The sequence below is a fragment of the Balaenoptera musculus genome, chromosome 5, assembly GCF_009873245.2.
Source record: "Balaenoptera musculus isolate JJ_BM4_2016_0621 chromosome 5, mBalMus1.pri.v3, whole genome shotgun sequence".
Taxonomy (NCBI): Eukaryota; Metazoa; Chordata; class Mammalia; order Artiodactyla; family Balaenopteridae; genus Balaenoptera; species Balaenoptera musculus.
Genome location: NC_045789.1, coordinates 14669539 through 14683389, shown reverse-complemented (window position 1 = coordinate 14683389; position 13851 = coordinate 14669539). Strand labels below are relative to the sequence as shown.

At 34.9% G+C, this 13851-nt stretch overlaps 1 protein-coding gene across 3 annotated transcripts in view; it reads right to left on the bottom strand.

Annotated features, from left to right (window-relative positions):
• Positions 1-13851, bottom strand: part of SMARCAD1 (SWI/SNF-related, matrix-associated actin-dependent regulator of chromatin, subfamily a, containing DEAD/H box 1) — a 68769-nt gene that overhangs the window by 27996 nt on the left and 26922 nt on the right. For 2 of the 3 annotated variants that reach the window (XM_036853489.1, XM_036853488.1), the window contains 4 exons: positions 9530-9633; positions 3507-3608; positions 2441-2522; positions 544-935 (listed from right to left, as the gene is read on the bottom strand). In XM_036853489.1, the coding sequence (XP_036709384.1) occupies positions 544-935; positions 2441-2522; positions 3507-3608; positions 9530-9633 (680 nt within the window). The remainder of the gene's footprint in view (positions 1-543; positions 936-2440; positions 2523-3506; positions 3609-9529; positions 9634-13851) is intronic. The other variant, XM_036853491.1, reaches the window with a different exon arrangement.

Below are 13851 nucleotides of genomic sequence, written 5' to 3'. Positions count from 1 at the left end.
CCAAGAAAAACATGTTAGAGGTTGAGCTGTCACTTTTAAAAGAAAAATAAAATAAACAATTGCTTCTTTTGTGGTGAAGCATAAAACACTTAGGCTGGCATTTTAAATCATGGAGCTCCCCTGGACGTTGTTGCTACTGCTCTTCAAGTAGTTGTAGTAAAACTTCCGCCACATTCTTGCTTTCTGCACTGTGTCTCAGTAGTAACCGATCAGAACAGGCTAGCAAACAACTCCTTCCTAAATGTAAGCTCTAATTTCTTCTTCTGCAGTGAAATGAACCAAGTTTCTATGCAAAAGAATGAGTGACAGTATGCCCAGCCAATCCGCTTGGGGTTTTTCAGGAAAATCACCCCTTAATTCATTCAAAATTAGGTCATATGACACTATTTGAAATACTATTGGCTTAGAATGAAAGTAATGTTTGACTCTACACAGGATAAGGCCACCCATCTATGCTTCCCTGGGCTGAAGATACCTTGACTATAAACGGTACTGTGAATTAAATACACACACACAGGGGAAAAAAAAAGAATGTAGCCTTACCAGAGCTTCCCAACTATTAAAGGGCCGGAGTTCTGTTATCTTCTGAGCCTTTTTCTGAGAACACTGAGGAATCAAAGTAAGTTCACCAATTGAAGCATCTTGAAGGAAGTGAAGAATTTTACCTTTATAGCCATCCTCCATCACTTCTTCACCACTACTATAGTCCTCGTCTAATGAGCTACCGACATCAGAACCTGAATCATATTCAGAGTCTTCAATAACTCTTTTAGGATTAAATACATTTTTTTTACGTTTCTTGTTAAAACCATTTTGTGGTTTCATGGAACATTTCTGTTTCAATTTTGTTTTAGCTGCGTTTTTAGGATAATTTTGACTTCTTGAAGAAATTTCTTTTCCATTTGGAAACTCACTTGGTGAAGCATATTGCATATCTGTGTACAAAGACAAAAATAACTACATTAGAAAGATATAAATTAAATATAAACTAATATAAATTAAATAACTACATTAAAGATAAAATTAAATAAAACTTCAAGTAAGAAAATTATTTAAACAAGTATTCATGCTTTTTTTAATACAGAATTCAACTATAATTTATTGTTAAATCTTGATATACTTTAAAGAGAAATACTGAAGTAGAATTTGAAGTTATACAATGAATTGAAATAGTTTCAAAAATAGGTGACAACTTCTTTTTTTAAACAAATTAAATATAAATCCTCATTTTCTATCAAAGATCCTGAGAATATAAATGGCAGCTGCATATACATAAGCTGTCCCAGATGTTACTTAGCAGCCCCACCCCCAGGCCAAAACTGATGGGTGCAGCAAAAATAATGCTCATCCTAAATTAAAACTATCCATAGTATAATTAATTTTTCCATCACCCATCCCCACTATTCTAGCTTCATCATTACCAAAAATCATTTAAATATGTTATTAAAAAGCACCACTACTTTATCATTGATTACGCTATCATATTCCATGGATTTCTAAGATGCCCGTGATCGAAGGTACACTGTTATTTTATGTACTAGTAAGAAATACAGTTTCTCTATAACACAGTATTTTGTTATTTAGAATATTTATGTTTTACTTAGTCAAAGAGCTTTCAGACTTGCATATTATCATACATTCATTCTTGTACACATATTAAAAAATAAGCAAAATAAATTGAATATTCTTCACACTTATTCACATTCATAATCTTTCCCTTCTGAATCTTTTTTCAGACTCAGAATTAGTGATACTGGTGGTTTTCTTTTCTCCACACAATATCATTCTCTGTGCCATCAAGAGCATTTGTTGTGTAGCATTTCCTAAAATAATTCATTAAAAACAGGCAAAAAACAACAAAAAACCTAAAGCCATTGTGTTGGCCTTTTAAAAAGCTGGCTTTGCAATTAAGAAGAGCTAGTCTACTTGATTTCTACTTAAGGATGTTACTAAACATGTGTGATTCAACTCCTCCCCACTACTTCTCTACCCTTTGGTGCCTAGTGTTAAAAACGTTCCACTATGGGATCAGGGACTGTCTTCCATGCCAGTGATAAGCATCTTATAAGTTTCTGATACTGGTGCTTTTGATATTCATGTAAGTGCAGACTAGGACATCTACGTTACAGTGATTATAAGACACCAGCCTAAGAGCTGTTAAAATGTAAAAAAAAAATGTTTCTTTTGTACTCAATAAAACATGGTAGTTTATAAGTAGACTTGACTATCAAAAAAAGTTAGCCAAATAGAAAAAAATGTTTATTGTTTCATTCTACACTGCAGTAAAGAACAGGCCAAAACATTTGGGAACTGGTTTCTAACATCTCATGCAATCCCATTCCCTGGTTATTAGCTAATAGGTTTGCTATTTTCTTATATACTAAGATATAATATATTGGGAAGTATGAATTTTCTGTAATGACAAAGAACAGATAATTACCTTGGTCTTCCGCAAACACTTTTAAAGATTCTAAAGCCTCTGTGTACATCCATTCATGTTCCTTGAGTACTTCCCTTAATTCCTAGAAATAAGTCGTTGATCCTTTTATTAAAAATCTAAAATTAACAACTTGTTGAAAACTTTTATACTCTTTTAAAAATAAGTAAATCACCTGAAAACTTAATAGAATTCACATCTGATTATTTCACACTTGTTTTTATGTTGCTTTACAAATGCTTTCTGTATATTTAATTTCACTTTTGTAAATTTCTTCAAAGGGAAGGAAGCTTGATAGTTTTTGCATTTCTACTCTTGCTGTGAGGTGCTCTGAACACTAGAGTATGAAAAACTGTTTGCTCAATTAAACTGCAACATGCAGATAGGCTTTTATAAACTGCCAACTTTAAAACATGTAATTTGAACATATGCAAAGAACCAGTAGAGCAACAAGACTTTGCATTCAGCTCATCAGAATTTAGCAGATGTACTACCTGTACATATACCTGAATAAATCAATACAAGTGTAAATGTAGTCCCAATGTTAAACAAATAATGTGTTTTCAAGTACAATAAGGTGATTAAACACAGGCACTTTTAGCACTGGCATGCTTGGCATGGGTCTTTACTGACTCTGAAAGTATTTTTACTATCTAGCAAATACACCAAGGCTTATTAAGACACTGAAATATAGTATTACACTTTAAAATTCTTCATGAAAAATTTAAAGGATGAGCATACTAAGAAAGCTAAAACAAGTGACTTGGGATTATAGATGGCTTTGTAGAGGATCTGCATTTTATATGAGATGACAGTTGTTACTACATTTATGTTTGTTATGATTATATGATGTTACCGTTATAATGCTGATACTATAGTTAGCAAATAAGGTAAATAAACAATGTAAACTAGCAGTACAAAGATATCTTATAATATTGATAAATAAGAATATTTAATCAGAAAAGTGCAAAACTCACCCTAAGCTTTTCACATGGTTGACCTCAATAGACTATTTTGTAATACAAACATTTAGTACATACTGATTAAATTTCTGCACATGACTACTCACCTCTTTATCAAAATTGGGAAATTCCTTTTGCAATTTCAACACAATACTTTCCTGTTTTTCCCAATTACTGCTAGATTCTGCAGACTCATTTGATTCCTCTCCCTAATGGGGAGGTAAAAAAGAGAACCAATTTAAGATATCATCAATAACAACAGTCTTAAGACAATCACATTTGTATTTTGACTTGATTTGGAAGTTTTCACACTCGATCAAGAATCCAAAAATGTTTCTTTTTGTTCATGCGAAAATTGACAAATTTATATCTTAAGGATAAAAAATATCACTGGTTTAAGATCACTCAAAAGACCTTGACTACATATCCAATAACTCACACTTCACTCATACGATGCTCAAAATGAGCTAAATCTGCTAAAATAACTAGAATGATCCTCAAACTAACCTGAAATAACTCAGGTATACAGAAGTCTCTCCAAGCCAATGGCAAAGACCCAACCCAACCCAACCAAACCAAACCACCTCATTCATGCCGACAATTTCATATCCTCTACAAATTTCAAATACTGAGAGAAAAGAAGTTTACTTTTACTTCACTCTTGAATGGTTTAAATATTAACTGCTCAGTCACAAAAGTGACACAATGACAAAGAAATGTATACAAAACTAAATAATATATAAATTAAACATTAATTTGGGAATAACTGTGGCTACTCATACACACTATCTCTTTCCTCTGTCACTTAACTTCATTTGAAGAAACTGGTTAAAATTCCACATTTAAACAAAAAAAGATTCCTTGGGTTCATATATAAGAAAAATCTTGCATTTTAGTCAATCTAAAAGCATTTATCTACTTTGCTAAGAACTGTACCACATGCTATACAAACATGAGAGAGAAAAGCACGGTTTCATACTTTCTCTTTTACCTCCTTTCTTATCCAACAACAATACTATTTTTTTCTTTCACTAAGAGAGAAATATCTAAATTGTGAGCGATACCTTTCTTGCACACAGGAGTAAGATGAAGTTCCACACGACAGAGACATAAGATGGTATGGAAGTTAGGAGTAGGAAGAAGAAAACTAGATGTGTTTTTGTAATAGTTAAGTGGCCTGTGTGGGCTGGACCACAAAGACCATGGATATGCTATAAAGCTGAAAAATTAAACCAGTGCTAATATTGCTTAAAGGTCTGGAGTGCCAAACTGAGGTCAGTCTTTATTCAGAAAGCAAGAGGATTTTGAGCAGGGGAATAATAAAACATTAATATTTGGAGAAAGCATTTCAAAGCCATCAAAAATTCATACCGCCATCCTCGCTTTGCAGATGAAGACACTGAAACTCGAAGAACAATCCTTTTAAAGGTCACAGCTGGATAATCACCAGCTGAGGTACAAACAGAAACTTAGGCGTCTAACCCTAGATTAGTGTTCCTCCATGACCTAAGCGTTTCCTAAACTTTAGTAGTTCACACAGCACGTTCATGATTTGAAATGAGTCAAACACCATCAAAGGATGAATACACAAATTGTAGTATGCACATAAAATTGAATATTATTCAGCCCTAAAAAAAGGAATGAAGTACTGACACATGCTACAACATGGATGAACCTCAAAAATATCAAGCTAAGTGACAGAAGCTAGACACAAAAGGTCATATATTTTATGATTATATTTATATGAAATACTCAGAATCGGTAAATCCACAGACAAAAAACTGACTGGTGGTTGGCAGGGGCTAGGGGGAGAAGAGAATGGGGAGAAACTGCTTAAAAAATACAGCATGCTATTACTGGGTGATAAAAATGTTTTGGGACTAGACAGGAGTGGTAGTCGTGCAACACCGTGAATGTACTAAATGCCGCTGAAGTTTTAATGGTTAATTTTATGCTATGTGAATTTCACCTGAAGAAAAAAAGTTAAAATATTTGGAAAACAGTAAATATCTTTTGGGAATTAAATATGTGGCAGCACAAATTAAACACTCAGTAGGTCGTGTGCCGATCTGCTCTTCGCTCGCGGACCCCACACTTCTATCAGCTCTGCTAATACCTGGTGACTGAAGATACCTATGCAGTCCAGTGGTTATGCTTGAGCTTTACAGAAGCCAGGTGATACACAACCTTTGGGCTCAAATCGTCTTAGTGGGTCCAGGGGTTATGAATCAATCCTGCGGTTATTTTTCTGGTTTCAGAATGCAGAGTTGCAACTGACAAATTTGTCACTGCCAGAAATCCCACATTAGCTCCTTGACCCATGGATTAAGGGCCATAATTGCAGAAAATACCAAATCTAAGGCACTACTAGCATTGTCCCTCTGAAGAAGCAGCAGCAGCAACACCATATTTCTGAGGTGACTGCAGAGACTGACTCCACCATCCCAGATCCCAGGGTAATGTGCCTCCATGGCCTATACAAAAGCTGAATGGGTCATAGAGAATTAGTTTAGATTATCATAAACAAACAGGTGACAACCCCAACTGGTAGCTGCTATACCAGCTGCTATTTTTACTAGAGAAAATCAATATAACTACGAGACTATTACTCTAGCAGTAATTAGAAAAGACTAGCAGAAGCAATCTGCTTTTGTCTGGGCAGGGTCAGCGATGGACACACCTTCACTGTTTTCAGAGCTATGGTAAATCTCCATCTCTCTTTCATAAAACAGTACTCAAGGACTCTGATAGTTCTGCACAGTCCACAGTATATCACTTTGATCCTCTATACTGAAGACGTCACACAGATTGGACTTGAGAAGCAGGAAGCAGTGGCTATTTTTAGATGGCCTTAGTAAGAAACATGCATGCTAGAGTAGAAAATAACCACCCTCAAATCCTGGGCCCACCACTTTCATGAATTATACAGGGGTCCAATCTGGAGCATGCTGCAAATTCCACTCTGGAAAAAAAAAAAAAAAAAAAAGACAAATGGCTGGCACTGGTGCCTCTGAGAGAGAGGCACAACACTTCGGCGGGCCTCTCTGGATCCTGGAGGCAATGTATACTTCAGTACAGTGTGTGCCGCTCTGATCGCTTTATGAAGAGCCCTTAAGTCTGTCAGGAATGGGGCCCAGATTAAGACAAGGCTCTGTAGCAGGTCCAGGGTGCGGTGCAAGGTCCTTCGCCACTTGGGTTTTGTGACCAGCAAGTAAATGCAGTGATTCCCAAAGAATCTGTGGCTCATAAGGATGTTGTATTGAAGTCTCTGGAAATCCCCAACAGGAAAATCATGGCAGAGACCCTATGGCTTCAAAGAAAGGTCATGTCCTCTTCTGCTGACAACTACAAATTGTTCCGCTATAACATGACACATCCATTTCCAAAAATTATTGCACGTGCAAAATCATGAAAATAAAAGCTACCGTGTTTGAGAAAAATTGTGTTAGAGGTATAACATTCAAAAACTTCATTAGTGACACATTTAAAAAAGGAAGAAACATTAAAAGAAGGGTAGCATAATTTTACACATTAAATGGTTATGAAATACGTAAATACTACAATAAATATGAACTCAAGTTTGCTTGGGGATGTTAACATTGGAAGAGTTGTAGCTTATGAGTTACTATGAAATGGCAGATGAATGGTTATTTGAAAATGAACAGCTATGGAAAGGCGTGACTCACTGTCCTTGTGCTATCTCTGCTGTATGGCTGAAAATATAAATATTAACTTAAAAATAAACAAATAAATAAAATCAATAAATTTCTGCTAACTTTGCTAGCCTCCTCCTCTCATATTAAAGCTGCCTGGGGCTTCCCTGGTGGCACAGTGGTTAAGAATCGCCTGCCAATGCAGGGGACACGGGTTCAAGCCCTGGTCCAGGAAGATCCCACATGCTGTGGAGCAACTAAGCCTGTGCGCCGCAACTACCGAGCCCACGTGCCACAACTACTGAAGCCCGTGCGCCTATAGCCCGTGCTCTGCAACTGCAACAAGAGAAGACACCGCAATGAGAAGCCTGCGCACTGCAATGAAGAGTGCAGCTCCCAGCTCGCCTCGACTAGAGAAAGCCCACGTGCAGCAATGAAGACCCAACGCAGCCAAAAAAAAAAAAGAATAGATAAAATAAATTAAAAAATATATATATTTAAGAAAAAAAATAAATAAAGCTGCCTGTTAGGTTCAAGATTCAACTGGTGCCATGAACAACTGTCCTACTATGTTCGGCATTAAAGCCATTATCTTCAGTAAAGACAAGGCTGAAGTAAACAGCAAAACTGTTTTCAACAACATTTAAAACACTTGATAACTTTACTGTTAATCTGTCATGGTGTAAACTTTTGATTTTCACTGTCACTGTCACCATCATCGTCTGCATCCACATGGCCGTCAGCAGCAAATTGTTCCAAGTCTTCTGTGGTTAGGTCATCAGGGTGGGACTCTAGCTCTTCAACATCTTCATTTTCTATCTCCTCAAATCCAACCTGTTTTCCTAAACCAACAGCTTGTTCTGAATTTTAAAAAATTTCTCTGAAGGTTCAAGTTCTTCAAAATCACAAATCAAGTCAAGAAAAATTTTCCACGATACATAATGCAAACACTCTTTTGTTACATCACTCCAGGCTTCTAAAATGGTGGCAATGGCCGCTCCAATGTTAAATCTCTTCCAAAATTCTATAACCATATCTGCATTCTCACCTTCAATGACAGTAATTAGTATCTTAAATGTTCACTTTAAATAGTAAGCCATAAATGCTGCTAACACATTTTTACCAAGATATGAGGTGGTTTTTGGAGGCAAAAGAAAAAAAGCCTCCTTCAACCAATATCTACTGCACTTTGCAGAATTCTTTATGATCAGATAAAGTGGGAGAAAAATCCTGAACTTGTTTTACAGAGTTTACATAACTGTTAGAACCAGCTGAATGTGAACAACTGCTTACAGTATCATCCCATTTAAGACGGCAGCACTGTACACAACTTCAGGCAGTACAACTTACTGTCCATCTTGTACAGAAAAGATGGTTAGAGGTACAGATCAATGATACACCATGGACAACAGCCAAGGAGAAGAACAAGAGTGGAAGATCGGGGAAGAGGTACACTGTTGGACGCAGAAGTTTTTCTGAGAACAGAACGTAAGGGTAAGAGCATGCCATGTGAACGTTCGGCAAACGTATCTATTGCATAGGAGTTTTTAATAATCACGTGGACAAGATGATTCATTCTTTGAACACCAAAATAAGACTGTGGATGCATGCTTGGACGCACCTGGACGCCTGCTCAATGTGTCTATACACAAACGGCCACGGCAACACGGACTAGGTCTGTGCACACAGATCAACAGGACAAGACCAGTCGTTCCTCACACCTAAAACTCACAGAAGTTTTACTTCCTACCGTTATGAGTCCTCAAGGCAAGAATACTTCTGTGGAGGGACACAACAACTATCCCATTAAATTGGGGTACAGACTGCCATCTGCTATTTAGGGCTTCATGCATCACTAAATCACAGGCAAAGGCGGAGGTGACGGTGCTAGCTGGGGTGACGGAGTTTGATTCTGATTACCAAAAAGAAACTGTGCGCTCATGGATGCAGGCAGGGAGGACTACGTCTAGATTCATTAGGGGGCCTCTTGGTAGATCTACTCCATAAAGTGAAAGTCAATGGAAAACTAGAATAACACAGTAAAAGCATAACCACTATTATTTTTAGATAAGCAGTTAAGTATCAAAGGAGTCAACTATAAGAATTGTAAGTAGTTGTCACTGAGGAGTATGAAATGGTGCTGGTACTGGTAACAGCTGTTTTACATAAGTGTTGTTCAACCACATGTATCTAATAAATTTTATGAAATAGAATTTAAAGTATATTTTCCCCAAAAGGTACTTTACCACACCACTAGAATATTTTTTAAGTTAATTTTATAACTCAGAGATAAGCAATTAATACTGGATAAATTAAAAAGAAAGCAAAATCAGTCACAAATGAGATGCAACCATAAATTTTCTTAGTTGTAAGAGAGAAGACTGATTCACTGAGGTGCATTTTTAGTACGTCCACAGACTCAACAAATTCCGTGCTTAAGCAACTAATTTTGATGTTGCAATTCAAATGTAACTCACTTGATCCAATCTCTTCTTTTTCATAGATTGATCATCATTAAATTCATCTTCCTCAAATGGCTCTGAAGAAGAAGATAATTTTCTTTTCCTGGGTCCACCACCTTCTAAAACAGAGAAGGACATTCAAAGTTTGCACAGATATTATAAGAATCATTAATGCAAAACAAACGCAAAAATGTTATTATAATGAATATACTTGTAGACAGTTCTCTTGACATCAGGCCCAATGTTATTTCTTCTACATATGACATACATTCAATAAATGTTAACTGAATTGAAGGAAAAATAAACAGGGCCTCTTTTCAGTCTTTCAGAAGTAGAAATCACTGTAAAAATGTACTTATTTGTAAACCATCACATTATTTAATGCTAAAAATACACATCTGTAAATTGAAAGTAATTCTATAGTAGGAAGAAGAGGTTCTCCCCAATGCCTGAATGTTCAGTAGTGAAAAAAAAAATTGAGCCCATCAGCTTATCTGAATAGCATCAGATAATTGTCAATAATTAAGTGTCTACTATGTACCAGGCTTTGCAGGGGGCTTTTATAAACTGCTGTTTCATTTATTTTCCACAACAAACCTACAAAGTAAGTATATACTCATTTTACAAATTAGGAGGAACTGAGGTACAGAGAGCTCAAGCGATTAATGCTCTTAACCTAAAAACAAGAAAGTATAACACAAGAGAGTGCTGTATGACAGTAATAGGAAATCTGCACATTCTGTTATGACTGAGAGAAGAACTCAATCTACATGATCTGGAGAAGCTATGTTGCGTATTTTTTACTTTGTATACGTTCATATACTTCTTCAGTACCTTCGCTTTCAGAGAGCGAATTCCAGAGACATACTGCAGCGCTAGTATGAAAGCATTTGCTGAAAGCTCACAGAGGTTTAATATTTCAGTATTAATTATATCAGTACCCTAACTATGCAGTTAGAAATAAAACTTGTAGAAATATAATATTCAAAATAAATACAGACATGACAGCTTTTAAGCTGTAAGCATGAAAATTTCATAATATGGCTATAACAAAATTGAATGCCATCAACATTTCAATGTATAGCAATTACATGCTTTAAGTATGCATGCTTAAATTTTTTCCCCCTTTATTTCATAAAGTAAATGTGCATTCTGCATATGCCAACTAATTGCCAGCATCCACTTTAAAAAGGGGAAAATATAACCACCACTCTATCATCTATATATGCTGGGGTTAAGTGAATACCATTAGTAATATTCTAATATTCAAAGTCTGAAAAAAAGCTTCAAACTAGGTGATTTATGCCATGTCACCTAGACATGTTTAATCCTTTCTCAAAAAGAACAAAAGCTTTTTCTTGGTCGATAAAGAATTCTTCAGCCCTAATTATCTGTTTATGTATCTTTCTGTGGTTAATATTATGGCATCAAATTTTTACACGTATGTAAAATGGCTACAGGCATAAATCTGCAAATGTATGTGGGAGAAAACACATAACTAAAAATTTAGTACAAAAGGTTACATAAGAGCACACAATGCTTAGTTACCTACATATAAATTTATTTATAATTATTAACCAAAAACTGTGCATATATGTAAAGAAAACAGGTTAATATTCTATGTTAAATACCACTTCCTAATTACGTGTCTCATACATTTCCATCTTTTTTGGGGTGCACCCATCATCAATTTCAGGAAGAAAAAAAGTAGGTTAGACATGTACCTCACACCCCAAATAAAAATATATTTTACTTAAATTCAATATTTAAAAATAAAAAGTAAAACATGAAGCTGCAAAAAGAAAATATGAACAAAGAACACAAACAGGCAGTTCAACAGGAAAAAAAAAAGAGAAAAGATGGTCAACCTCATTAATAACTAAAGACAGGTAAAATAAAGTAACCCTTTTTTTTTCATCCTGAGATTAAAAGGACAGTTGTAGCAGACTGTGGGCAAACAGCCACTTTTAAACATTATAAATTTTTACAGTCTTTCTGGAAGGTAGTCTAAATAATACATCTCAGAATTTTAGATGTGTGTTTCTTTCAGTCCAACAATTCTTTTTCTAGGAATTTAGTTACAAAACTGATGGAGAATGTTTGCTTAGGCATACATAAAAATTTTAAACTAAGTATCTAAGTGCCCATTAATAAGCTATTAGACAAGTCAGGATACACTGTTATAAAGAACTGAGTAGACTTTTAGATACAAAAAAGGTTACAAAACAGCAAAAATAACAGGATAGTCACATAAAAATGTTTTGCCTACTCTTATACATATATAGAGAAATGGAAGAAATAGCTAGACTCCTGACAACATCAGTAAATTCATATTTTTACCTTTTAAAGCAGGGTAAAACTTCAGATACACATTTTTGTTTTTATAACTTAGTATTCATAAATGAAAACTTTCAGAAGGCGATGCAAAAAAGATACCCTTACCGTTTAACATGCAGGATGATACTGTCTATAAAAGATTGTAATTTGTGGTAAAACCAATGTCCAACATCAAGATTTGTGGAACTGTCCAAGATGTCTTACAGGCCTTTTGTCGGTGAGACAAAGCTGTCATTCTATACATTACCTCAAAAGTGTACTATTCTAAAGATAAGGATGACTGATACATGACTATCCTGTCCATTCTAAGAGGAAGCATGGAAGTTTACTTAAAAAAAACAAGAAAAACCTGATTTTTTCTTTCCTTGTAATTTGCCACTTAACACTTAAAAAAAAAAAGAAACTATATCAAAGTCTAGTAATAAGAATGAGAATAAAAAAAACTCAGCTAAAGTTCAAACTTAATAGGGACTGTAAGCTCCATGAGGGCAGAGGTTTTGTCCATTTTGTTTCAGCAGGTACCCTCAGTGCCTAAAATAGCATCTGGCTTCCAGTAGTAGGTGCACAATAAATATCTGTTAAATTAATGAATAAAGCGGATTGATATAAATTGCTCAAGAGAAAAAAGATTAGACACTGCTGTGGAATAAAGTTATTCAACAAATTTTTCATTGGAAAGATTCTGGAATACTGAGATATTATGAAGACAAGAAAGAATATGTAAAATGCCCCAAACCATTTAGCAACTCAACAAATGTTAACTGAGCCTACCATTTTTCAGGAACTTTTACAGTAGGGATACTGTAATGAAGACACACTCAACCTTCTCCTGTACCATTTCCTATTATCAGATGGCCCTTAAGAACAAAGAAATGCTAACATGTACTATGTACTTACTATGTGCTACACACTATAAGAAATTTACAATAACTTTATCACTTCTTCCTAACAATCTAAGAGTTTGATACTATTATCATACTATTTTCCTGCAATGGAGACAGACAGAAAAGTTAGGCAACACTGCCCAAGGTTATACAGCTAGTAAGTAAAGGAAAAGGAAGAATTGTAAGATTTGGTTATGAATGAGAGATCATGTGGATAAAATATCATCATCTTTGGATCCACTCCAATACAATCCATTTAGGGGGGTAAATATGAGGTAGATAATTGTTGAAGAAAGATGATGGGCCCATGAGAACACATTATGGTGTTTTCTATTTTTGTATAACTACCCACTTAGGAAAACGGGCGCCCATTCACACTGTCGATGGACGCATAAATTGGCAGAACTTTTAAAATTAACACTGAAGTGCATGTTCAATTTTAAAATGTGCATACCCTTTGATTCAGCATCCTAGTTTGAAGTTTAGCCTACAGAAATAATAACATAAAGATTTACTTACAAGGCTATTTACTTTTGTACTATAGTTAATGAAATAATGTAACCATAAATGCTAATTAACAGAAACAGTTAATAAACTAATCCTATGGGTAGTTACAGAGGAATGTTATGGAGGCATTTTTTCATTAGATAAATCTGATTGCACTGACAAGTTATCCATGGTAAATCATCAAATGATTTTTCTCAAAATGCAAACCAATACTATAATCATATTTTGTAATCTAATGTGTGTGTGTGTTGTATAATAGTGTGTAGGTTTGCTTTCATTCCTTAAATACTTTATTTGGTAGTGAGATTATAGGTTATTTTTACTTGTTTGGTATGTACAAAAAATAAAAAATCTAGATAGCATTTACTAAAAAAAAACTGGAGGTGTTTTTAATAATGCAAGCTCCTTTAAATGTATTTATTTTTGTATTCTAAGCCTGGATTACAGAGTAAATATTTACTAAATGTAGGAATGCTGATTACCAGCTAGGACGTTCCTTAAGACATTATGTTCTTGACTCAGATTTATGTAAATAAAACTATAATGCAATTGAAAGGACACTTAAGAAAGAACACATACCTCGCAAAACTTCACTGATATGAGATTTGA